The 21,624-nt window shown below is 43.4% G+C and overlaps 1 protein-coding gene across 1 annotated transcript; it reads right to left on the reverse strand.

Annotated features, from left to right (window-relative positions):
* Positions 1-828: 828 nt before the first annotated feature.
* On the reverse strand, positions 829-10,183 carry LOC123993918 (junctional adhesion molecule 3B-like). Its single transcript, XM_046296393.1, has 9 exons — positions 9,765-10,183; positions 4,444-4,512; positions 4,228-4,341; positions 3,954-4,106; positions 3,181-3,383; positions 2,930-3,029; positions 2,388-2,520; positions 1,723-1,774; positions 829-1,568 (listed from the first exon to the last, which is right to left on the reverse strand). Exons 1-9 carry the CDS (start codon positions 9,811-9,813, stop codon positions 1,533-1,535), a joined length of 909 nt encoding a protein of 302 aa, XP_046152349.1. The 5' UTR covers positions 9,814-10,183; the 3' UTR covers positions 829-1,532.
* Between the last annotated feature and the right edge of the window lie 11,441 nt (positions 10,184-21,624).

The following is a 21,624-nucleotide window of genomic DNA, read 5'->3' on the forward strand; positions in this document are numbered from 1 at the left end:
CCTTCTTTAGACTAGTTTAGTATCTGTAGCATCAGCATTTGTGGGTTCGATTACAGCCTCAAAATGGCCAGAAACAAATAACTTTCTTTCCTCTGTCCAGTGTTTGTGTTCTTTTGCCCATCTTAATCTTTTCTTTTTATTGGCCAGTCTGAGAAATGGCTTATTCTTTGCAACTCTGCCTAGAAGGCCAGCATCCTGAAGTCGCCTCTTCACTGTTGACGTTGAGACTGGTGTTTTGCAGGTACTATTTAATGAAGCGGCCAGTTGAGGACTTGTGAGGCGTCCGTTTCTCAAACTAGACACTGTACTTGTCCTCTTGCTCAGTTGTGCACCGGGGACACCCACTCCTCTTTCTATTCTGGTGAGAGGCAATTTGCGCTGTTCTGTGAAGGGACTAGCACACAGCGTTGTACGAGATCTTCAGGTTCTTGACAATTTCTCAAATGGATAGCCTTTATTTCTCAGAACAAGAATAGACTGACGAGTTTCAGAAGAAAGTTCTTTGTTTCTAGCCATTTTGAGCCTGTAATCGAACCCACTAATGCTGATGCTCCAGATACTCAACTAGTCTAAAAGCCAGTTTTATTTCTACTTTAATCAGAACAACAGTTTTCAGCTGTGCTAACATAATTGCAAAATAGTTTTCTAATGATCAATTAGCCTTTTAAAATGATAACCTTGGATTAGCTAACACAACGTGCCATTGGAACACAGAAGTGATGGTTGCTGATAATGGACCTTTGTACGCCTATGTAGATATTCCATTTTTAAAAATCACTTGTTTCCAGCTAAAATAGTCATTTACAACATTAACAATGTCTACACTTTATTTCTGATCAATTTGATGTTATTTTAATGGACAAAAAAAAATATTTTCTTTCAAAAACAAGAACATTTCTAAGTGACCCCAAACTTTTGAACGGTAGTGTATATATTCACAATTATATTGACACAACCTTCCTTCATAATAACATAAACCAGTCCATCTTGCATTCAGAGGCTATGCAAGGCTGTTTTTGTAAAACAGGGTTGGTATATTTTGTAGAAATGTTTGGAAGTCAAAAATCATTGTCCAAAAACAGTATGAGGGAATGTTCCAGCATCAGTTTAGATGAACATGTTGGTGGAAGTTCAAATGTCAAAGCTTAAAATCGTACTGTAGTTGTAGTTACAGTAACGACTGAGGGCAAAACATATTTGTGCGACAAAAAAAACGGTGTACTAACAGGGACATAACGTTGCAATTGCCTATCAGAAATTTTGAAATAATGATTGATATTTTTCAAGATGATAACTTTGGTAAGTTAATTGTTGATGCGCACCAAAAAAGAATGTGCAATGTTACAGCTTAAATTTCTCACACGAAGCCTTATTATGGGATTTGATGCACTTTTGACTTCAGTGTGTCTCCTCTTCAGTGTGTCTCCTCTTCAGTGTGTCTCCTCTTCAGTGTGTCTCCTCTTCAGTGTGTCTCCTTTTCAGTGTGTCTCCTCTTCAGTGTTTCCCCTCTTGACGGTCTTCTATCTCAGATTTCAAATTATAAATGATGATTTGTGCCGGAAGTGACCCTGATGGAAATGGGAATATCAATTATCAAAAGAATACATCCACCTGCAGTTTATATTTATTTTTGTTTGCCATTTTGATAAATACATTGTGATTACATTTTAGCTCAATAATAATATAGAATATGGGAAACAGAATTAAGTTAATTTTATTCACCTCATCGGCTTCGGCATATTCAACACCATCATCTGCTGCTGGCGATTTGTAGCTAAAACACACACGCAAAAAAATCCTTAATTGTCACGCCTTGGTCATTGTATCTTGTGTTTTTGTTATATGTTTGGGTAGGCCAGGGTGTGACATGGGTTTATATGTTGTATTTCGTATTAGGGTTTGTATTAATTGGAAGTGTGTATTATTAGGGGTGTGTCTAGTTAGGCTTGGCTGCCTGAGGCGATTCCTAATTGGAGTCAGCTGATTCTAGTTGTCTCGGATTGGGAACCGTATTTAGGTAGCTTGAGTGCGCGTTGTATTTCGTGGGTGATTGTACCTGTCTCTGTGTTAGTCACCAGATAGGCTGTATTAGTTTCACTCGTTTGTTGTTTTCTGCATTTCGGTCTGACTCTCTCCAAACAACAGACGAAGTTCATTACATTAATGTCCACACAGACTTACTAAGCAATTCACAGCACATAGCATGTCACTGTACAGTACATTCAACCTATATCGTACTTGGGTTATTATCTATATTACTATTATTATCACTGCATTGTTGGAATGAGCTCTCAAGGTAAGAATTTCACTGTACTCTTTTACACCTGTTGTATCCTGTGCATGTGGCAAATAAACATTGAAACTTGAAACTACATAGCCCTACTCACTTGGTTCCTGTGTGATCCTTGCCAGAGGAAAAGCAGCCATGTTTGTGTGCATGATAAACCCCCACCATCACAATAGTGAATCCGGCCAATGCTGCCAACACCTTCAGAAAAATCCCCACTATGTCGACATCATCTGAAAATACAAGCAGGGCATTTTGAGATGAGATCTGGGTGACATGAACTCAAATTGAAACAACTTAAAGCAGAGATCATCAACTAGATTCAGCCGCGGGACAATTTATATTCTTGAGCGGACGGTCAGGGTGCCAGAACATAATTATAAATAATTTGTAGACCGCAAGAAGCTCAATCAGATATAATATGATAAAGTTTGGGAACCCTGACTTAAAGGAATGACCTTCCATGTCAACCACTATGATTTATGTGCACTAGAGTAGATGCATGTGACTCACAAGCAGGTTTGGTAACACACAATGGTATGTTCAGTGTGGCAGCGGTATGACACACTGACATATTTAAACATAATACATAGTCGCGGTAAGAATGTCAGTTGGGTATTTAGTACAGCATGGCCTACTCACAGACGTCCATCAGCTGTGCGGGACACTGTGCATGTCCAGCTTCATTCTTTGCCTGGCAGAAATACTCTCCCGCATCCTCCTTCCTCATCCTGCGGAATTTCTGCAGGGCAAAACGCCAAAATCAACCCCAATAGATCATACAGCTTTTCTCTTGTACTAACATCATCCAACAGTTGGATCTACTGTCTCATTAAAGTTGATAATCATATAGCTAGTGTCCTTTCGACCTCCCAGTCCCATTGATTCCTTACCAGACCACCTGTGTCAGTGTTAATGGAGTAGGTGGAGTTGATGAACTTGGGGCTGCTCTTTGGGTCCTGGGGAAGCTCCTCGTTGTTGCGGAACCAGCGGTACTGTGAGGCAGGGAAGCCCTCGTTCTCTAGGCAGCGCAGCTCAGAGGACGTGCCAACAGTCACTGCCACAGGCACACTGCACCTGGGCACCACAGGCTTTACTGTGTAGACAGATGAAAAAGAGATTTATAAATAAGATTTATTTTTCTAATTGTACACAAAGGTCCAACTGGAATTCGACTTCTGCTTTATCCTGACTGCTCCGGAAGACACACATACACTTAGGCTAATGGCAGAGGCCATACTACGGCACCCATGGAACATTTTATTTACAGAGAGAGGGAGCACATACTACAGTCTATACTTAAGCAATAAGGCACGAGGGGTTGTGGTATATGACCAATATACCACGGCTAAAGGCTGTTCATATGCAAGACGCAAAGCGGAGTGCCTGGATACAGCCCTTTGATGTGTAATATTGGCCATATACCCCAAACGCCTGAGGTGCCTTATTGCTATTATAAACTGTTACCAACATAATTAGAGCAGTAAAAATACATGTTTTGTCATACCCGTGGTAAACGGTCTGATATACTATGGCTGTCAGCCAATCAGCATTCAGGGCTCGAATCACCCAGTTTATAATTAGAAATAGACAACAACGCTGAAAAAACATAGCAAACTACTACAGGCTTAAAACTTTACACAGGAATATGAAAATACGTCCTCACCCCTGACAGCAAGACTGATTAGAATTTCATCAAAGTGTTTGTGGTCATCAATGGCAGCGACCTCACAGCGGTACTCTGCAGTGTCTGCACGGCTGGTGTTGAGGATCAGTAGGTTGGCTGGCTGGATCAGCTGGGCTCTGTGCTCCAAGTCCCCTAACAGAGAGGCAAAAACACACTCCAACCTCTCATTCACTTACAGAGAATAATAACAGTTCTGAGGCCAATTTGGTATTGGTAAAGTGCTTAAAAAAAGAATAAAAAATAATCATCTTACCTGAAATTTGATTTTGAAAGTACACATAACTAGGGACACCGTTTTTGATTTTCTTCCATTCGATTCTGGGGTTGTTTGTTGAGATGGACTCTATTAAGCAGGTCAACTCAATAGCTGGGAAGAAAACAGTGATACTACAATGTAAAAACACTGGCAGACAACAGAAGAGCCTGAAAAATGATTCTGGGAGAATGAGTCAGTGTTTCAGTGACTTACGTTCAAATTCATTTGCCCACACAGTCTTGTCTGTGGTTCGGAGGATTACCCCACGTGATGGAATGTAGCCTGTAAAAGACAAAAAAGAAGTGAAAAAAAAAAGAAGCTGATTGACAAGCTTCAGAATTTTCATCCCAGGACTATGCCCGTTTAAACAGATCAAATTAGAGGGTCAAGAGGTGTAGGCCTATCGCTACAGAGAGGGTGAGAATGAACCTTAGGGACAGGATTAATCATATCTCCGGAAGCATTTCTCGTGTATATATAAGAGGCAAGTGGAGCACATCTCGACGGGAGCACAAGTCTCAATATTAGTCAGTGATGTTTCCTTACTTTTAATTCTACAAAACACTTTCAAATTAAATAATTGAGAGATATACTTAGGGAGGCCTAAGAGTTACTAAAGGAACACACAGTGAGTAATGGAAACAGTCCCTTCTTCTATGTCGGCATCAGCGGTGTTAAGGACTCCAAATGAGGGGTGAAAACAGACGGTAATGTATTGGAGCACAATTCATCCAAGTGTATAAAATACTTCCAAGGTATAATCCAGACAGATAAAAGCACTCTGCGGTAGGGCTGTTACGGTGACCATATTACCGCCATACCGGCAGTCACGAGTCATGATGGCAATAAAATTCCATGTGACTGTTTAGTCACGGTAATTAGGCTTCTCCAAGCTCTGATGCTGCTGATGGTCATTAGAAACATACCAAACTGATACTCAGCACTCTATTGTCCCTCTAATCACTCTGACATCAATGCAAATGTGATTGAAAATATAATCAAACACTTCATGAAAGAACATGAGCTCATGTTGTGTAATGTTTCTATAGGCTAGGCCTACTATATTTATTTCTAAACTTTCCTAATATTAAGCACATTGCTTATCTTTACAACAGGAGTATAGCCTACCTGGCTGGCATGAATATTAAAATATGTAAACTTCTGACCTCAACTGTATATACGCAGAGCGTAAGTTTTGAGTTTGAGAAATATCCTTTTCACCATAAAAAAAATGCATCTTTATAATAAAAGCAATACATGCATAATCACTTTTGATCATGGTGTTTTCCCGCTAATTGATTGCATTTTGGAACATTCGCGCGTGTAGCCTACTGCTGTGTGCGCATTGCTGCGCTTCTAATGCGAAGAAATAGTCTAATAGTTTATCAACATTTTAAGCTAAACATTCTGATCTGTTGCATCTGCCTTAAAAAAAATGTTTTTGAGGCTAGTAGTTTTAATAATTTGGGATATATTGCATTCCACAACTGTCCCAGACTATGTTTGGAATATTTATTTCTCACACAGAATACGTCAACTTTTGTACTATGGGGGATTGTAGATTGACGTAGGCTAGTGCTTTTACTGTTTGTTAGGCCTACTCATCTTGTTGGCTGACAAAAAAGTAAATGTGGACGGGCATTGGCTAATAAGAATTTAGCTATCTGAAAGAGCCATGGCAGTGAGAGGTGCTTCCAAGCACGCAGCTGGGAAAAGGGAATTATAATTATTATATTCAGTCCAAGGGCACAACGATCACTGGCTGCAAAACACATACATTTTTTAGGGGGCATTAAGGCCACACAAAGGTGATGCTGCTGGGAAATATGAAGCATTATCAAGTGATTGTCAAATTGTGAATGAGAGACTGATGAAGTGTGTGCAGCCCGCGCAAAAAAAACAAACCAGAGCTCATGCCTTTGATACAACTTTTTTCAAATCATCATTAGAGTCATATCATGCAGCCTTAGAATGTATTAAAAATCTTAACATATAGCCCAACATGTGTATCACAACTAAAGTAGCATAAATAACTCTAAATGAAGCATATAGGAGGACCTGTTTCTTTGTTAACTGCTCAACACAGAATAGCCGCATGTGCGTACTCCCTCAAATTGTTTGGAGAAAATATCCTCTCTATTTTATTCAGCTATGTTCCATTGTATTCTTCATACAAAAAAATGATACCACGGAATTCTAAGCAAATCTTGTCTGCTAAATGAACTAGTGTAGCCCACAGCCATATGGCATAGCCAGATCAGGACCTAACATAAGGACAACTCAGAGTATGTTATTCTGGTCCTACTGAAATAGACTACATTTTCTTTATATTATGTTTCTTTAGACCTGTCTAAAATAAATAATGTAATTATTGTGATGGTGTAGGCTATATTATATGGATTTATTAGACTTTTAAAATGTAGATGTTCCGGGCCTCCCGGGTGGCGCAGTAGTCTAGGGCACTGCATCACAGCGCTAGCTGTGCCACCAGAGACTCTGGGTTTTGCGCCCAGGCTCTGTCGCAGCCGGCCGCAACCGGGAGGTCCGTGGGGCGAAGCACAATTGGCCTAGCATTGTCCTGGTTAGGGAGGGGTCCTTGTTTCACCGCGCACCAGCGACTCTTGTGGCGGGCCGGGCGCAATGCGCGCTAACCAAGGTAGCACAGTGTTTCCTCCGACACATTGGTGCGGCTTGCTTCCAGGTTTGAGGCGCGTCGTGTTAAGAAGCAGTGCGGCTTGGTTGGGTTGTGTTTCGGAGGACGCATGGCTTTCGACCTTCGTCTCTCCCAAGCCCGTACGGGAGTTGTAGCGATGAGACAACAATTGGATACCACGAAATTGGGAAGAAAAATTATTTTAAAAATAAAATATATATATTTTTTAATGTAGATGTGGCTATTCTGTGTTGAGCGGTTAACAAAGAAACAGGTACTCCTATATGCTTCATTTAGAGTTATTTTTGCTACTTTAGTTGTGATACAAATGTTGGGCTATATGTTTAGATTTTTAATAGTTACTGGCCATTCCAAAGGTCTGCATCAATAGCTTGTAGGCTATGTGGAAGCCAGGATATGCTAAATGTGTTTATGTTAATGAATGGTTAATTACCGTGAGGCAGGCAGTTATTAGCTTGACAATCACCGGCTGACAAAATTTCATGACCGCAACAGCCCTACTCCACGGCTGAATTAAAATGTTTTTGGTTAACAATTCATGATCCACATGAAATCCAAGTCAGCCAGCACTGAGAGTGGAGAAAACATGGGTCCTGCCAAAGTGGAGTACACAGTCATATTAGCACAGCTGTGGATGCTGATGAGATCCGACTCTTAGGTCTCAGCTTCCGTCTCTGCGGCTGACTTTCCCACCCCTGTACATCATGAGCTATTTTTACACCAAACAGTTACTGGCCATCCTGAGAGACACGAGGAGAGCTTGTCCAACAAATCTTCCCCTGGTAAACAGAGCAAGGACAGCCTATCCCTGTAAAACCACTCATTAACCTTAAATTCCTTTACAATATACTTAGACTTAGATAATATGAACTACTAGACTATAAATAGCTTAAACTACATGTCTCTATCCTAACTCTTCTCCTTTTTTGCTGCCAATAGACAGACAGACACTTATTGTCTCATTGTATATTTTAGGTGTCCAAGCTTTACTGTATCCCCGCCTGCATGAGGCTTTGTTGTCCCAGACAGTTTTTAGAGCGTGGGAGAGAATCTGTGGTTAATTAAGAAGACAATGGCTGATTTGCTATTGTGTGCCTGGAATAAAAGCATTCCATAGCCGAAAGCCCAACTTTACACTGTGTAGCCTACATCAAGAAAGAGATCTATGTGTTTATGTGAAGAATTTAATCAGAACTGGAAAGTTGTCAGACAGTAAAATAGATAGAAATGTGGCATATGTTGTTGGAGAATATTAGAGACCATCTCTCTCCCTCTATCTCTCTAATCCCTTTGTTGTTTTAATATATACAGTATAGAGACAGGAGGCTATACCCTGAGTGAAATGCGCTCTATGTTAAGTAGCTGTTCTACAGTTTTCTTTATGCACTTCAAGCTAAATATGAAAACAACATTAAAAAAATAAAAAAACAAGCTGTTGATCCAGTTCATCTAAAAAAAGCAATTTCCCAGACATTCCAGCACAGCCACTGTAAAATCAGCCAAATAACTTACCAACATTAAAACTGACCAAATGCAGTAGACTAGTATGTGAATAAAACTGTAATGATCAGTCAATACCACACAGAGACTGACTTGGCTATAATGTTATCTTTCTGAGCTGTAGTTGCAGCGCAGCAGTAATGTCGACAGAAGACAATGTATTCAAAACATAGATAGTCCTAGTAAAGTCTTCCTGAAAACACTGCCGCTGTCAGAGTGCTATTTTATCAAAGCAAATGTTATTTGTCACATGCTTAGTAGGCAACAAGGGTAGACTAACATTGAAATGCTTACAACAATGCAGAGTTAAAGACACTATCTTTTTTTATTTTATGAAATAGTAACACAGTGAATAACAAATAAAAATAACGAGTAAAAATAACATAGGGAGTAAAAACTAACATGGCTATATACAGGGAGTACCAATACCAAGTCCATGTGCAGGGGTACGAGGTAATTGAGGTAGCTATGTACTGTACATATAGGTAGGGCTAAAAGTGATAACTAGCAGGAGCGTATGTGGTGAATTGTGTGTGTGTGTGTGTGTGTGTGTGTGTGTGTGTGTGTGTGTGTGTGTGTGTGTGTGTGTGTGTGTGTGTGTGTGTGTGTGTGTGTGTGTGTGTGTGTGTGTGTGTGTGTGTGTGTGTGTGTGTGTGTGGCATCACTATGCATGTGTGTGCATGTTATGTGGTGTGGGCGTATGTAACAGTGTAAGTATCTGTGAGTGTGTGGGTAGAGTCCAGTGTGTGTGTGTGCATAAAGTCTGTGCATGAGAGTTGGTTCATAAAGGGTCAATGCAGGTAGTCTGGGTAGCCATTTAATTAGCTATTTAGCCGTCTTGTTTAGAAGTCTTAAGGCTTGGGCCAAGAAGCTGTTCATGGTCCTATTGGTTCCAGACATGGTACATTGGTACAGCTTGCCGTGCGGTAGCAGAGAGACTTTACCAGAATAAAATAACTCACACAATGAACTGTAGGCCTACCTGACAGCCTGGACGGAAATAGCGGTTGACATCATCATACTTTGAGTGACAGTTGAAGAGAGCCCAACGTTAGAAGATACAAAAGCAGTGTGTGTGCAACTTGTTCTCTCTTTATTTAAATATGAATGGAAAAACTGCAGAGGAATGTGTGAGCGTTTCAATGTCATTATAACGCATGTATAAATAAATTAATTACCATCTAATAATTGTGTGGCTCATCCTCAGCATGTTTACAGACCTGGACAAGCTATGCTAGGAAGCCCGTCTAGTCAGCGCGATCATTTCCATAACAAAGAATTGCTGTGATTTATTCAATTGTAATGCATAACACGTACCGTTACACTACACCTTATCTTAGTGGAAATGAAAATAACTTACCGAGAATTGAATAAAGGATGAACAAAGCCGTCAGTCGTTGTAACGCCATCTTGAAACCTTGGTAATGGATCGGTAATTCTGGCACACATAAAGCCAGCTAGCTAGCTATCACACTCCGCGCCCCTGGTCAAAACGGGTGAACTGGCTGGTGGATGTTGCCATTGACGAGTTTCCATAGCTACAAGGGCATCAGGGCGGAAGACTGATAAATCCCGAGACCGGAAATACATTTACATCTATTTTATAATGATGGTATACAACAATGCAATTTCATTAATGTGCCAAACAAGATTAATTATCCGTAATCCCTCTCTGACATATCACAGCTTTGACCCAGAGAACTAAACAATGCAAATGACATTTTATGTGAACATGAAAGGTTCAATTGAGAGAGACAGAATACACTCTTTTCACGCCATTTCGCCCGGTGGGCGGTGCTGTATGTCACGGTGGGCGTGGGTTTCAAAGTGCTTGGACTGTCTGATGCGCGTTCAAATTCAACCGAGAATCCGCCTAGGAACTCAATCATAAATGGCATTCTGTCAATCACTGAAATTAATTACTTGCGTTTCTGGCTTCATTAAAAGCTGTTCATTTTGGATGACCTTGGTTTTATTTATTTTTTCTAGAGCCAATGCATGTTACCATATTATCCTGGAGGTATACATACACACCCAGTCTCATCACTTTGCGTGAATGATAGGCCATCTCCAACTTCAAACAATGCAAAATTCGAAAACAAATCAGGTAGTCCTCTGGAATGTATTTCAATTAGAAAGTGTGCCTTCTTAGAAGTTGATTTGGGGAATTTTTTTCCTTTTTAATACGTTTGAGCCAATCGGTTGTGTTGTGACAAGGTAGGGGGGGTAAACAGAACATAGCCCTATTTGGTAAAATACTAAATCCATATTATGGCAAGAACAGCTCAAATAAGCAAAGAGAAACAGTCCATCATTACTTTAAGATATGAAGGTCAGTCAATACACAAAAGTTCAAGAACTTGAAAGTTTCTTCAAGTGCAGTCCCAAAAACCATCAAGCCCAATGATTGAACTGGCTCTCATGAGGACCGGCATAGGAATAGAAGACTCAGAGTTACCTCTGCTGCAGAAGATAAGTTCACTAGAGTTACCCGCCTCAGAAATTGCAGCCCAAATAAATGCTTCACAGAGTTCAAGTAACAGACACATCTCAACATCAACTGTTCAGAGGAGACTGTATGAATCAGGCCTTCATGGTAGCATTGCTGCAAAGAAACCACTACTTAAGGACACCAATAATAAGAAGAGACTTGCTTGGGCCAAGAAACACGAGCAATTGACACATTTGTCCTTTGGTCTAGAGTCCAAATTTGAGACTTTTGGTTCCAACCACCATGTCTTTGAAAGACGCGGTGTGGGTGAACGGATGATCTCCGCATGCGTATTTCCCACCGTGAAGCATGGAGGAGGAGGTGTTATTGTGTGTGGGTGCTTTGCTGGTGACACTGTCTGTGGTTTATTTAGAATTCAAGGCACACTTAGCCAGTATGGCTACCACAGTGTTCTGCAGCGATACGCCATCCCATCTGGTTTGGGCTTAGTGGGACTATCATTTGTTTTTCAACAGGACATTGACCTAACACAACTCCAAGCTGTGTAAGGGCTATTTGACCAAGAAGGAGAGTGATGGAGTGCTGCATCACATGACCTGGCCTCCACAATCCCCCGACCTCAACCAAATTGAGATGATTTAGGATGAGTGGGACCATGAAGGAAAAGCAGCCAACAAGTGCTCAGCATATGTGGTAACTACTTCAAGACTGTTGGAAAAGCATTCCATGAGAAGCTGGTTGAGAGAATGCCAAGAGTGTGCAAAGCTGTCATCAAGGCAAATGGTGGCTATTTGAAGAATCTCAAATACAAAATATTTTGATTTGTTTAACACTTTTTTGGTTACTACATGATTCCATATGTGTTATTTCAGAGTTCTGATATCTTCATTATTAATATAAATAATAATATAATATATGCCATTTAGCAGACGCTTTTATCCAAAGCGACTTACAGTCATGTGTGCATACATTCTACGTATGGGTGGTCCCGGGGATCAAACCCACTACCCTGGCGTTACAAGCGCCATGCTCTACCAACTGAGCTACAGAACCACTTATTCTATAATGTAGAAAATAGTTTTAAAAAATAAAGAAAAACCCTTGAATGAGTAGGTGTTCTAAAAACCTTTGACCGGTATTAATTTGTGGATGTCCATCATTCATTTTGAATGATATCTTACTATTTAAAAAATTGTATGAAATGTTATGAATTGCAGTTTGTACAATATATTACGAATTTGTAATACCTATGCCAGAGGTCTGGTGGGAGGATCTATAGGAGGACAGGCTCATTGTAATGGCTGTAATGGAATAAATGGAACAATATCAAACATGTGGAAACCAGATGTTTGACTCTCTTCCATTTATTATTTTCCAGCCATTAAAATGAGCCAGTCCTCCTATAGCTCCTACTACCAACCACCCTCTTTAAGTAACCTTCTGTCTGTTGTTGCTAACTTTAGCTAGGTGGTTAACATTAGCTAGGCTGGGGGTTAGGGTTTAAGGTTAGGGTTAGGAGTTAGGTTAAAGGGTTAAAGTTAGGGTTAGGTAAAGGGTTAGCTAACATGCGAAGTAGTTGCAAAGTAGCTAAAAAGGTAGTAAGTAGTTGCTAATTAGCTAAAATTGTCTGTGATGAGATGTGAACACACAACCCTTGGGTTGCTGAATGTTCGTGTTATATGCCTACCCATACACCCTGACCAACCACCCTCTTTAAGTAACCTTCTGTCTTATGTAACCATATCAAACGTAACATATTTTACTAATTTGAGTGTCTCAGATTTACATTTACTATGTTACGTCTAGTCTATGAGACCAGGTTGTAAAATAAGATACATTTTCCTTTGAAGAACCACATTTATTGTTGCCATAATCTGGTCACATGTTTTCATCCTCTCATAAATACACCAGGTGGCAGTGTGTGACCAAACATCACTGATTGTCATTCAATCATTATATCATGTGTTCCTACGAACACACCCCACATACAGACAGCATAATTCCTCTGTAGTCTCAATCAACACACAGTAAATCATCTGCCCTTGTGCAAATTGGCTTTAGGTCAGATAATATTATTAAGGGTTAATAAGTGATTATTACAGTGTTATTGTAGACCTATAGTTTATAGTGGGGATTAGTTTTATGATTTATATGACATTACTCATAGGCTATATGCAAATCCATCAGATGATAGGCCTTGCTGACTTTCCCATTATTCTCAACAATCTATTTTTAGTTATTTATTTCACCTTTATTTAACCAGGTAGGCAAGTTGAGAACAAGTTCTCATTTACAATTGCGACCTGGCCAAGATAAAGCAAAGCAGTTCGACAGATACAGATACAGATCAATCTATGTCATTCATATTAGTGAAGGGCTACCATGGGCTTCAGTCAGGATAATTGCATAAATCTATATTCCCAAATTGGCTTTGGAATAAATGTGTCTTGATCTTATTTGATATCTAGGCCTATACTGGCATTTAGAAATTACACAGATATAGCCATGAACCCATTGCCCCATCTTGTAGAATGGTTATGTGCTGAGGTGATCATGCTGCTCTAGTCCACCTTAGAGCTGTTGCTAATATGGGTTGCTAGGCAATTGTCCACAGCGGGATTCCCCCTTATGGATCAGGACCTTTGTGGCATCTCCTTGGGAATCTGAAGGTTTTATGGCCTGGCAGGAGTTCAGACTGAATTGACGAAAGAAATATCCTAACTATGAACAGTTTGTCTTTCTCAGAGAATACTGGGGGCCTGGGGCCATTCCTATTAACATGCCCCGCACTCAGATTTAAATGTCTTAGTGAAAGAAAGAATATCCCTCTGATTGCGTGGAGGAGATAATGACTGTCCTTGAGATCTATAGTAGGTTGTGGGACTCCATTTCAGGATCTCAGCTGTTCAGTCACGTTTAGTCACATCAAACTCAAATTAGTACGACAAGTCCTGATGTTATATAATTTAGTTTCATTAAAAGTTTCTGTTTGATAAATTATTTATTTAGGGAACTTAACAAGACTATGCCTATTCTCCAGTGTTTTGTATGCTTGCTTTTCTCTTGTTTCAATGAAGGCACAGTGGACATGATGCCTGAGCACAGGGGATAATTCATTGGAGACCATGGCCTGCACACTATTTGTTTCTTCTTCTTGCAGGGGTTTCATTAAGTATGCATTATGGAAGACTTCAGGAGGCAATCATGCGCTCTATTTCCTCTATTTCCTCCACATTAGCAAGAAAGAGCACGACTGTGTACGACATTGAGTGCTGAATGTCTGGAATAAAACATACTTGCTATGTTATTGAAACACAACATTTTCCTTACAACAGGCTGTAAATGAGGATGGCAAGGGAGAAATAATTTATTACAGATAAGAAAATCCGTCCCGTGGGGTCCTCAAGATCCTCATAGAGGCTAATAAATGTATTATTATGCCTCTGTTTGCCAATTTTTGGTTTTAATGCCTCTGTTTGACAATTTTTTAAAACTATTTTAGATACAGTATGTACCTTGCAAAAGGAATTCAAGAGTGGCTTCTTTAAACAAAAAGAAAACCGCTTTTTAAAAAAAGAGCTAATAGCATTGTTGCTTTTCCCCTCCCTGGCCTTCCCTATATCTGTCAGGTGACTGAGTGGCCTGTCATGGTTGTTGTCTTTGTTAAATCAGAGGTCTATTCCAGATGAACAGCCCATGGATCAATGATCCCTCTGCACAGTCCAGCTTTCTTGACATTACAGTACATAGATCTCCCATTTATCACCTGGATTCCATTTTCTGAGTTTGAAATACGATCACTGGAATGAAACTGCCATTTTGGCAAGGTTGCCAAGACAAGGTGATGAGAAGATAAGACAGTAAAGCATCCTCATGATACTCTATAGCAGTGTTTCTCAACCCTGGTCCTCGAGTATCCCCAAAAGTACACATTTGTATTGTAGCCCTGGACAAGCACACCTGATTCAGCTTGTCAACTAATCACCAAGCCGCCAATGAGCTGAATGAGGTGTGTTTGTCCAGGGCTACAATGAAAATGTCCACTGTTGGGGTACTGGAGGACCATGGGAAACACTGCTCTATAGGACTCTGGTTGAAATGTTTGACTATAGAATTCTTCCTTTGTCCAGACATAAGCTCTACAACACTACCATACTGCAGTAACCCTCAAAATGATATACTTCCCAGCTATACAATATATTTATCCATGCTGAAAAATATCTCATTAAAGTCAATATTGTTGAATATATATATATTAGAACTGGAAGACTGAGTTCAATCATAAGGAGGACAAATTCTTGCATTTATTCAAATATCAGTGAAACTGAATCCAGGTGAGAGACTATGCAATTTGACTGCATATGAAAACCTGACTCAATGAATTACTGATGAAATGTCATTTCAAATGACAAAAGTCCTCACCTTTTCATATATCCTTTGTGGAAGCAGGGTTGAATGGGAGTCTAGTGAGGGAGTGAGGCCTTACGCATGCTAGAGAAAGGAGTAGTCAGGGAACCAAGGCAACACACAGATATACAACTGTCCGTCTCTCACCTCTTGGACTTCTAGAGCTGAGGTACAGTACAGCTGTCAGACAGATGGAGTGATTTGTGGCCCCTGAGTGATGATAGGGGTATTTCTTCAGTTACCAAAGGGAACTGGTAACTGTAGGGGGGACACATTCCTTCTGGTCATTAACTCTTGTTCAGCAGCCAATATCTTGCGGACTCAATAAATACTTAATAGAACACATTTCTATTGCATACAGGACCGGTCTTAACGGTAGCTTTTTGTATGTATTCAGGAATCAATCTTGATTGTGCGCTATGAAGCTTGATGGACAGCTACAGTATAACACTAGAGAGCTGTGTTCCCTGCAATGATGTGTTGAAATGAATTGATGACAACCATATCAAATCTCAGGATCAAGCCCATTTGATCATGGCAATATTACAGCTCCATTTCATAACTTTGACCCCATTAAATTAATGTATAATACCCTTGAGTCAGACGGTGGTGTGGCATAAAGGAGCCAACAGGAAAGGCCCTTAATTCCAAAGAGAACTTCCATTTCCCCTCCAGCCAATCTCCATACAGTATTTCATTCCAGGTGAATATGTGAGACCTTTTTATAGCTCAGTAATTATGTGACCTGGATCCCCTGAACCTTCTCTTATTGATGAGGCTCATATGTCTTCTCCTACATTAAAAGGTTTTTGTTTTGTATTTGGCTAACAAAGGTAATATTTTTTTTTCTTTGTGTTTTCTTTTATGACATCCTACATATGAGGGATATTTCAGCTTGAATAGTACATGTATAGACTATTGTAGTTCCCAGGGGAAATGATGGTTCAAAATGAATTGTTAGGGAAGTTTTCAAAGGAAAGGCTGACCTTGCAGTATCCTCATTTAAAGGCTTTGAAATTCCTTTCAATTACTTTATACCAGACTTCCAGACTCTCATACGTAATCACTTAAAACTTAATTTACTGTGACAGTCTCCTCCTCTCTATATCTATATGAATATCATTTGCTGTAATAATTTAACTAAATACTGTATTTATTTATGCTCGATCTCAAGTAGTGCTGACAGGGCTGCATGTGCCCTTTGAGTATTGATATCTCCGGTAACATAGTAGCTGAAAAGGACATTAATTCCACTGCTCCGTATGCTAATGGTCAGCATCTTGGGAAAGTCTGTGCTTGAAATTTTAAGAAAGTCATCATGGCAGATGCAAAATGGCTCTGAATATTTCCATCCTATCCATCGCTTTCCTCCTACAATAGATGATTTTGGTTCAAGAGTAAACATAACACTTACACATGAAGATACAAGTATTTTCTAGTAGGCACATTGAAATGGCAGCTTGAAAGCATGAACCATTGTTGTTGCAGCCATTTACTGTACTGTAATGTATAGATAGAGGAAGCTAATCAATATGCTTTGCTGTTTTTATTTTTAAACTGAATTACATTACCAAACCCTGCCATCTGTTGAATCACATCAGTACTGCTTCACTTCCCTTCTCAGGTTATGGGTGGGAGGGTGGGTGGTATTAATGTCAAATTCCACAATTTATGAATGAATCACCTCAGTACTGCTTCACTTCCCTTTTCAGTTTAAACCAAAATCGAGACATACAAATTGAGACATAAAAAGGCTCTCACCGGTCAGGGCGTGACCGTACCCCCCCCAAAGGTGCGGACACCGGCCGCAAAACCTGAACCTATAGGGGAGGGTCCGGGTGGGCATCTATCCGCGGTGGCGGCTCTGGTGCGGGACGTAGACCCCGCTCTACCTCTGGCTCACCTCTGGTGTGGGGATCCTCACCGCCGACCCCGGACTGGGGACCCTCGCTGCGGGCCCCGGACTGGGCACCCTTGCTGGAGGCCCCGGACTGGCCCGCGGAGCAGGCACCAGACTGGGCAGCAGGCCCCTGACTGGGCACCCTTGCTGCTGGCCCCGGACTGGCCCGTGGAGCAGGCACCGGACTGGGCACCCTCGCTGCGGGCCCCGGACTGGGCACCCTTGCTGGAGACCCCGGACTGGCCCGTGGAGCAGGCACCGGATGAACCAGGCTGGGGAGACCTACTGGAGGCCTGGTCCATGTAAGAGGCACAGGATGAACCAGGCTGGGGAGACCTGCTGGAGGCCTGGTCCTTGGAGGAGGCACAGGATGAACCAGGCTGGGGAGACCTACTGGAGGCCTGGTTCGTGGAGGAGGCACAGGATGAACCAGGCTATGGGGAGCACTGGAGATCTGGTGCGTAGCCTTGGCACCACTCTTCCAGGCTGAATGCCCACTCTCGCCCGGCACCTCCAGAGCGCATGCACAGGTCGAACCGGGCCGTGGGGGAGCACTGGAGCTCTGCTGCTTGGCACTTGCACCGCTCCTCTTGGCTGCATGCCCACTTCAGCCCGGCACGTGCGGGGAGTTGGAACAGGCCGGACTAGGTTCTCCTGGCAAACTGGGGAAACCGTGTGTAGAGCCGGCACAGGACTCACAGGGCTGTGGAGGCGCACTGGAGGTCTGGAGTGCCGAGCTGGCACAAGACGTGCAGGGCTGGGGAGGTGCACAGGAGGCCTGGTGCGTGGGGCTGGCACAGTCTTCACCAGACTGCTAGCACGCACCTTAGGACGAGTATGGAGAGCTGACTCATTTGACATCAAACCGAGAACACGCTCCATAGGGCGAATGCCTCATGCACCAACACAGCAGCTCTCTCATAGCTCTCTCCTCCAATCTCCCCATCAACTCCTTCACTGTCTCTGCTTCACTACCTTCGCTCCCCTCCAAGTTCACCTTCCTCTCCCAGACTGGATCTGGTTCAAGCCTCGGCTCCGCCGACCATCCCGTGTGCCTCCCCCCAAAAAATTGGGGGCCGCCTCTGCTGGCCAGGCTGCTTGGTCCTTTGGTGGTGGGATGTTCTGTCACGGACGTCGTAAGAAGAGGACCAAGGTGCAGCGGGTTGAGCATACATTTTCCTTTTTATTAGATAAATGTCGCCAACAAACAACAAAACAAAGAAACAACTGTGAAACTTATGAGGTTATAGTGCCACTAACAAAGATAACCTCCCACAAATACAACAGGGGAAAAGGCTGCCTAAGTATGATTCCCAATCAGAGACAACGATAGACAGCTGTCCCTGATACCCGGCCAAACACAAAGAAATAGAAAACATAGAAATCAGAACATAGAATGCCCACCCACATCACATCACACCCTGACCAAACCAAAATAGAGACATTAAAAGGCTCTCACCGGTCAGGGCGGGACACTACCCAGGTTGTCATAATCCCACTGTTTCTTGGCCACAGAGGACTCTCAAGGGGTGGTCACGAGAGTGCTCAGGTAGGTGTTTAGGGGTTTCCATTGGTGCTACTATGGTGGAGAGTCCAGACCAGGTCTCCACCGTGCGCATTCTCTCTGAATATGTCGATTTGTCTCTCGTTTTCTCTAAAAAGAAGGCGACTCAATTACCACCCCATCGACGGGGCGATCATGCAATAGATCTCCTGGTAGACGCTGCACTTCTCAGGAGTCACGTGTATCCCCTCTCACAGGCAGAGATGGAGGCTATGGAAACATATGTCTCCGAATCCCTGCATCAGGGGTACATTCGGTCCTCCACTTCACCCGTCTCCTCAAGTTAATTTTTTTGTGAAGAAGAAGGAGGGAGGTCGTCTGCGTCCGTCTATTGACTACTGGGGTCTATATCAGATCATGGTGAGGTATAGTTACCCGCTACCACTCATAGCCACAGTGGTGGAGTCAATGCACAGGGCGCGTTTCTTCACTAAACTAGATCTCAGGAGCGCTTACAATCTGGTGCGTATCCGAGAGGAAGAGGAGTGGAAGACGGCTTTCAGTTCCACCTCTGGGCACTATGAGCATCTCGTCATGCCGTACAGGTTGATGAATGCGCCATCAGTCTTCCAAGCTTTTGTATACAAGATTTTCAGGGACTTGCACGGGCAGGGTGTAATGGTGTATATTGATGACATTTTGTCATATTCCGCTACACGCGCCAAGCATGTGTCCCTGGTACGCAAAGTGCTTGGTCGCCTGTTGGAGCATGACCTGTATGTCAAGGCTGAGATATGCCTGTTCTTCGAACAGTCCGTCTCCTTCCGAGGGTATCACATTTCCATGTCAGGGGTGGAGATGGAGAGTGACCGCATTGCAGACGTGCGTAATTGGCCGACTCCCACCATGGTTAAGGAGGTGCAGTGATTCTTAGGGTTTGCCAACTACTACTGGAGGTTTATTCGGGGTTTTGGTCAGGTAGCGGCTCCCATAGCTGAGGCGGACAGGGCTTTCAGTCACCTGAGGGCTTTGTTTACCTCGGCTCCCGTGCTGGCCCATCAGGATCCCTCTTTGGTGTTCATAGTGTAGGTGCGCGTACCGAGGCTGGGATAGGAGCTGTGCTCTCTCAGCGCTTGGGTACGCCACCGAAGCTCCGACCTTGTGCCTTCTTCTGGAAGAAGCTCAGCCCGGCGGAGCGAAACTATGACGTGGGGGACCGGGAGTTGTTGGCTGTCATCAAGGCACTGAAGGTGTGGAGACATTGGCCTGAGGGGGCTAGACACCCTTTTCTCATCTGGACTGACCACTGCAATCTGAAGTACATCCGGATGGCGAGGAGACTGAACCCTCGCCAGGCATGTTTTTCACCCATTTTGTGTTTACCCTTTCTTACAGACCAGGCTCCCAGAACGTTAAGGCAGACGCATTGTCCTGGCTGTATGACACAGAGGAGCGGCCCATGGATCCCACTCCCATACTCCCCGCCTCTTGTATGGTGGCGCCGGTCGTGTGAGAGCTGGACGCAGACATTGAACGTGCAGAGCCCGCTCCCCCTCAGTGTCCAGCTAGGCGTCTGTACGTTCCGTCTGCTGTCCCCGACCGGCTGATCTATTGGGCTCACACGTCACCCTCCTCTGGTCATCCTGGGATCAGTCAGACGGTGCGCTGTCTTAGTGGGAAGTACTGGTGGCCCACTTTAGCTAAGGACGTGAGGGTTTATGTTTCCTCTCTGCTCGGTGTGCGCCCAGTGCAAGGCTTCTAGACACCTGCCCAGAGGTAAGTTACAACCCTTACCGTTACACAACGGCCGTGGTCGCACCTGTCGGTGTATTTCCTAACCGATCTTCCACCTTCACAGGGTATCACCGTGATCCTGGTCGTTGTGGATCATTTTTCTAAGTCCTGTTGTCTCCTCCCTTTGCCCGGTCTCCCTACGGCCCTACAAACTACGAAGTCCTTGTTTACACATGTCTTCCGGCACTATGGGGTGCCTGAGGATATAGTGTCTGATCGGGGTCCCCAGTTCACATCGAGGGTCTGGAAGGCATTCATGGAACGTCTGGGGGTCTCGGTCAGCCTTACCTCAGGTTTTCACCCCGAGAGTAACGGGCAGGTGGAGAGAGCGAACCAGGATGTGGGTAGGTTGCTGAGGTCTTATTGCCTGGACTGGCCAGTGGAGTGGGCGGCGTTCGTGCCCTGGGCAGAGATGGTCCAGAACTCGCTCCCCCACTCCTCCACTAACCTTTCTCCCTTCCAGTGTGTATTGGGGTATCAGCCGGTTCTGACTCCTTTGCATCAGAGTCAGACCGAGGCCCCTGCGGTGGACGACTGGTTCCTGTGCGCAGAAGAAACATGGGACGCCGCCCATGTCCACCTTCAGCGCGCCGTACTGCGCTTGAACGTTGGCGCAGACCGTCATCGCAGTGAGGCCCCGGTGTCTGCACTGGGGGACAGGGTCTGTCTCTCGACCCGAAACCTGCCCCTCCGCCTGCCCTTTCGGAACCTGTGTCCGCGGTTTGTGGGGCCATTTAAAGTTCTGAGGAAAGGGGGACCAGGAGCTGTTGGCTGGAGATCCCTAACAATCTTGTCTACAAAGTATTGGAAGACTGATGGAGCATTCATCAACCCGTACGGCATGACAAGGTACTCATAATGCCAGGTTGTAAGCGCTCCTGGGATCCAGTTTAGTGAAGAAGCGCACCCCGTGCATTGACTCAATCACCGTGGCGAGAAGAGGTAGCGGGTAACTGGATTTGATTTAGACCTCTATAGACAATGCACGGGCGCAGACCTCCATCCTTGAGGAGGTGGGTGAAGTGGAGGACCGAATGTACCCCTGACGCAGGGATTCAGAGACATATGTCTCCATAGCCGCCGTCTCCGCTTGTGACAGGGGATACACATGTCTCCTGGGAAGTGTAGCGTCTACCAGGAGATATATCATACAATCCCCCCGT

This window comes from Oncorhynchus gorbuscha, linkage group LG13 (assembly GCF_021184085.1).
Source record: "Oncorhynchus gorbuscha isolate QuinsamMale2020 ecotype Even-year linkage group LG13, OgorEven_v1.0, whole genome shotgun sequence".
Taxonomy (NCBI): domain Eukaryota; kingdom Metazoa; phylum Chordata; class Actinopteri; order Salmoniformes; family Salmonidae; genus Oncorhynchus; species Oncorhynchus gorbuscha.

Excerpts from the sequence above, each read along its gene's own strand:
- LOC123993918 (XM_046296393.1), bottom strand. The coding sequence starts at position 9,813 with ATGGCGTTACAACGACTGACGGCTTTGTTCATCCTTTATTCAATTCTC. Across the intron at positions 4,107-4,227 it reads CTTTCAAAATCAAATTTCAG|GGGACTTGGAGCACAGAGCC; the intron begins GTAAGATGATTA and ends CCTCTCTGTTAG. Across the intron at positions 1,775-2,387 it reads AAGGATCACACAGGAACCAA|CTACAAATCGCCAGCAGCAG; the intron begins GTGAGTAGGGCT and ends TGTGTGTTTTAG.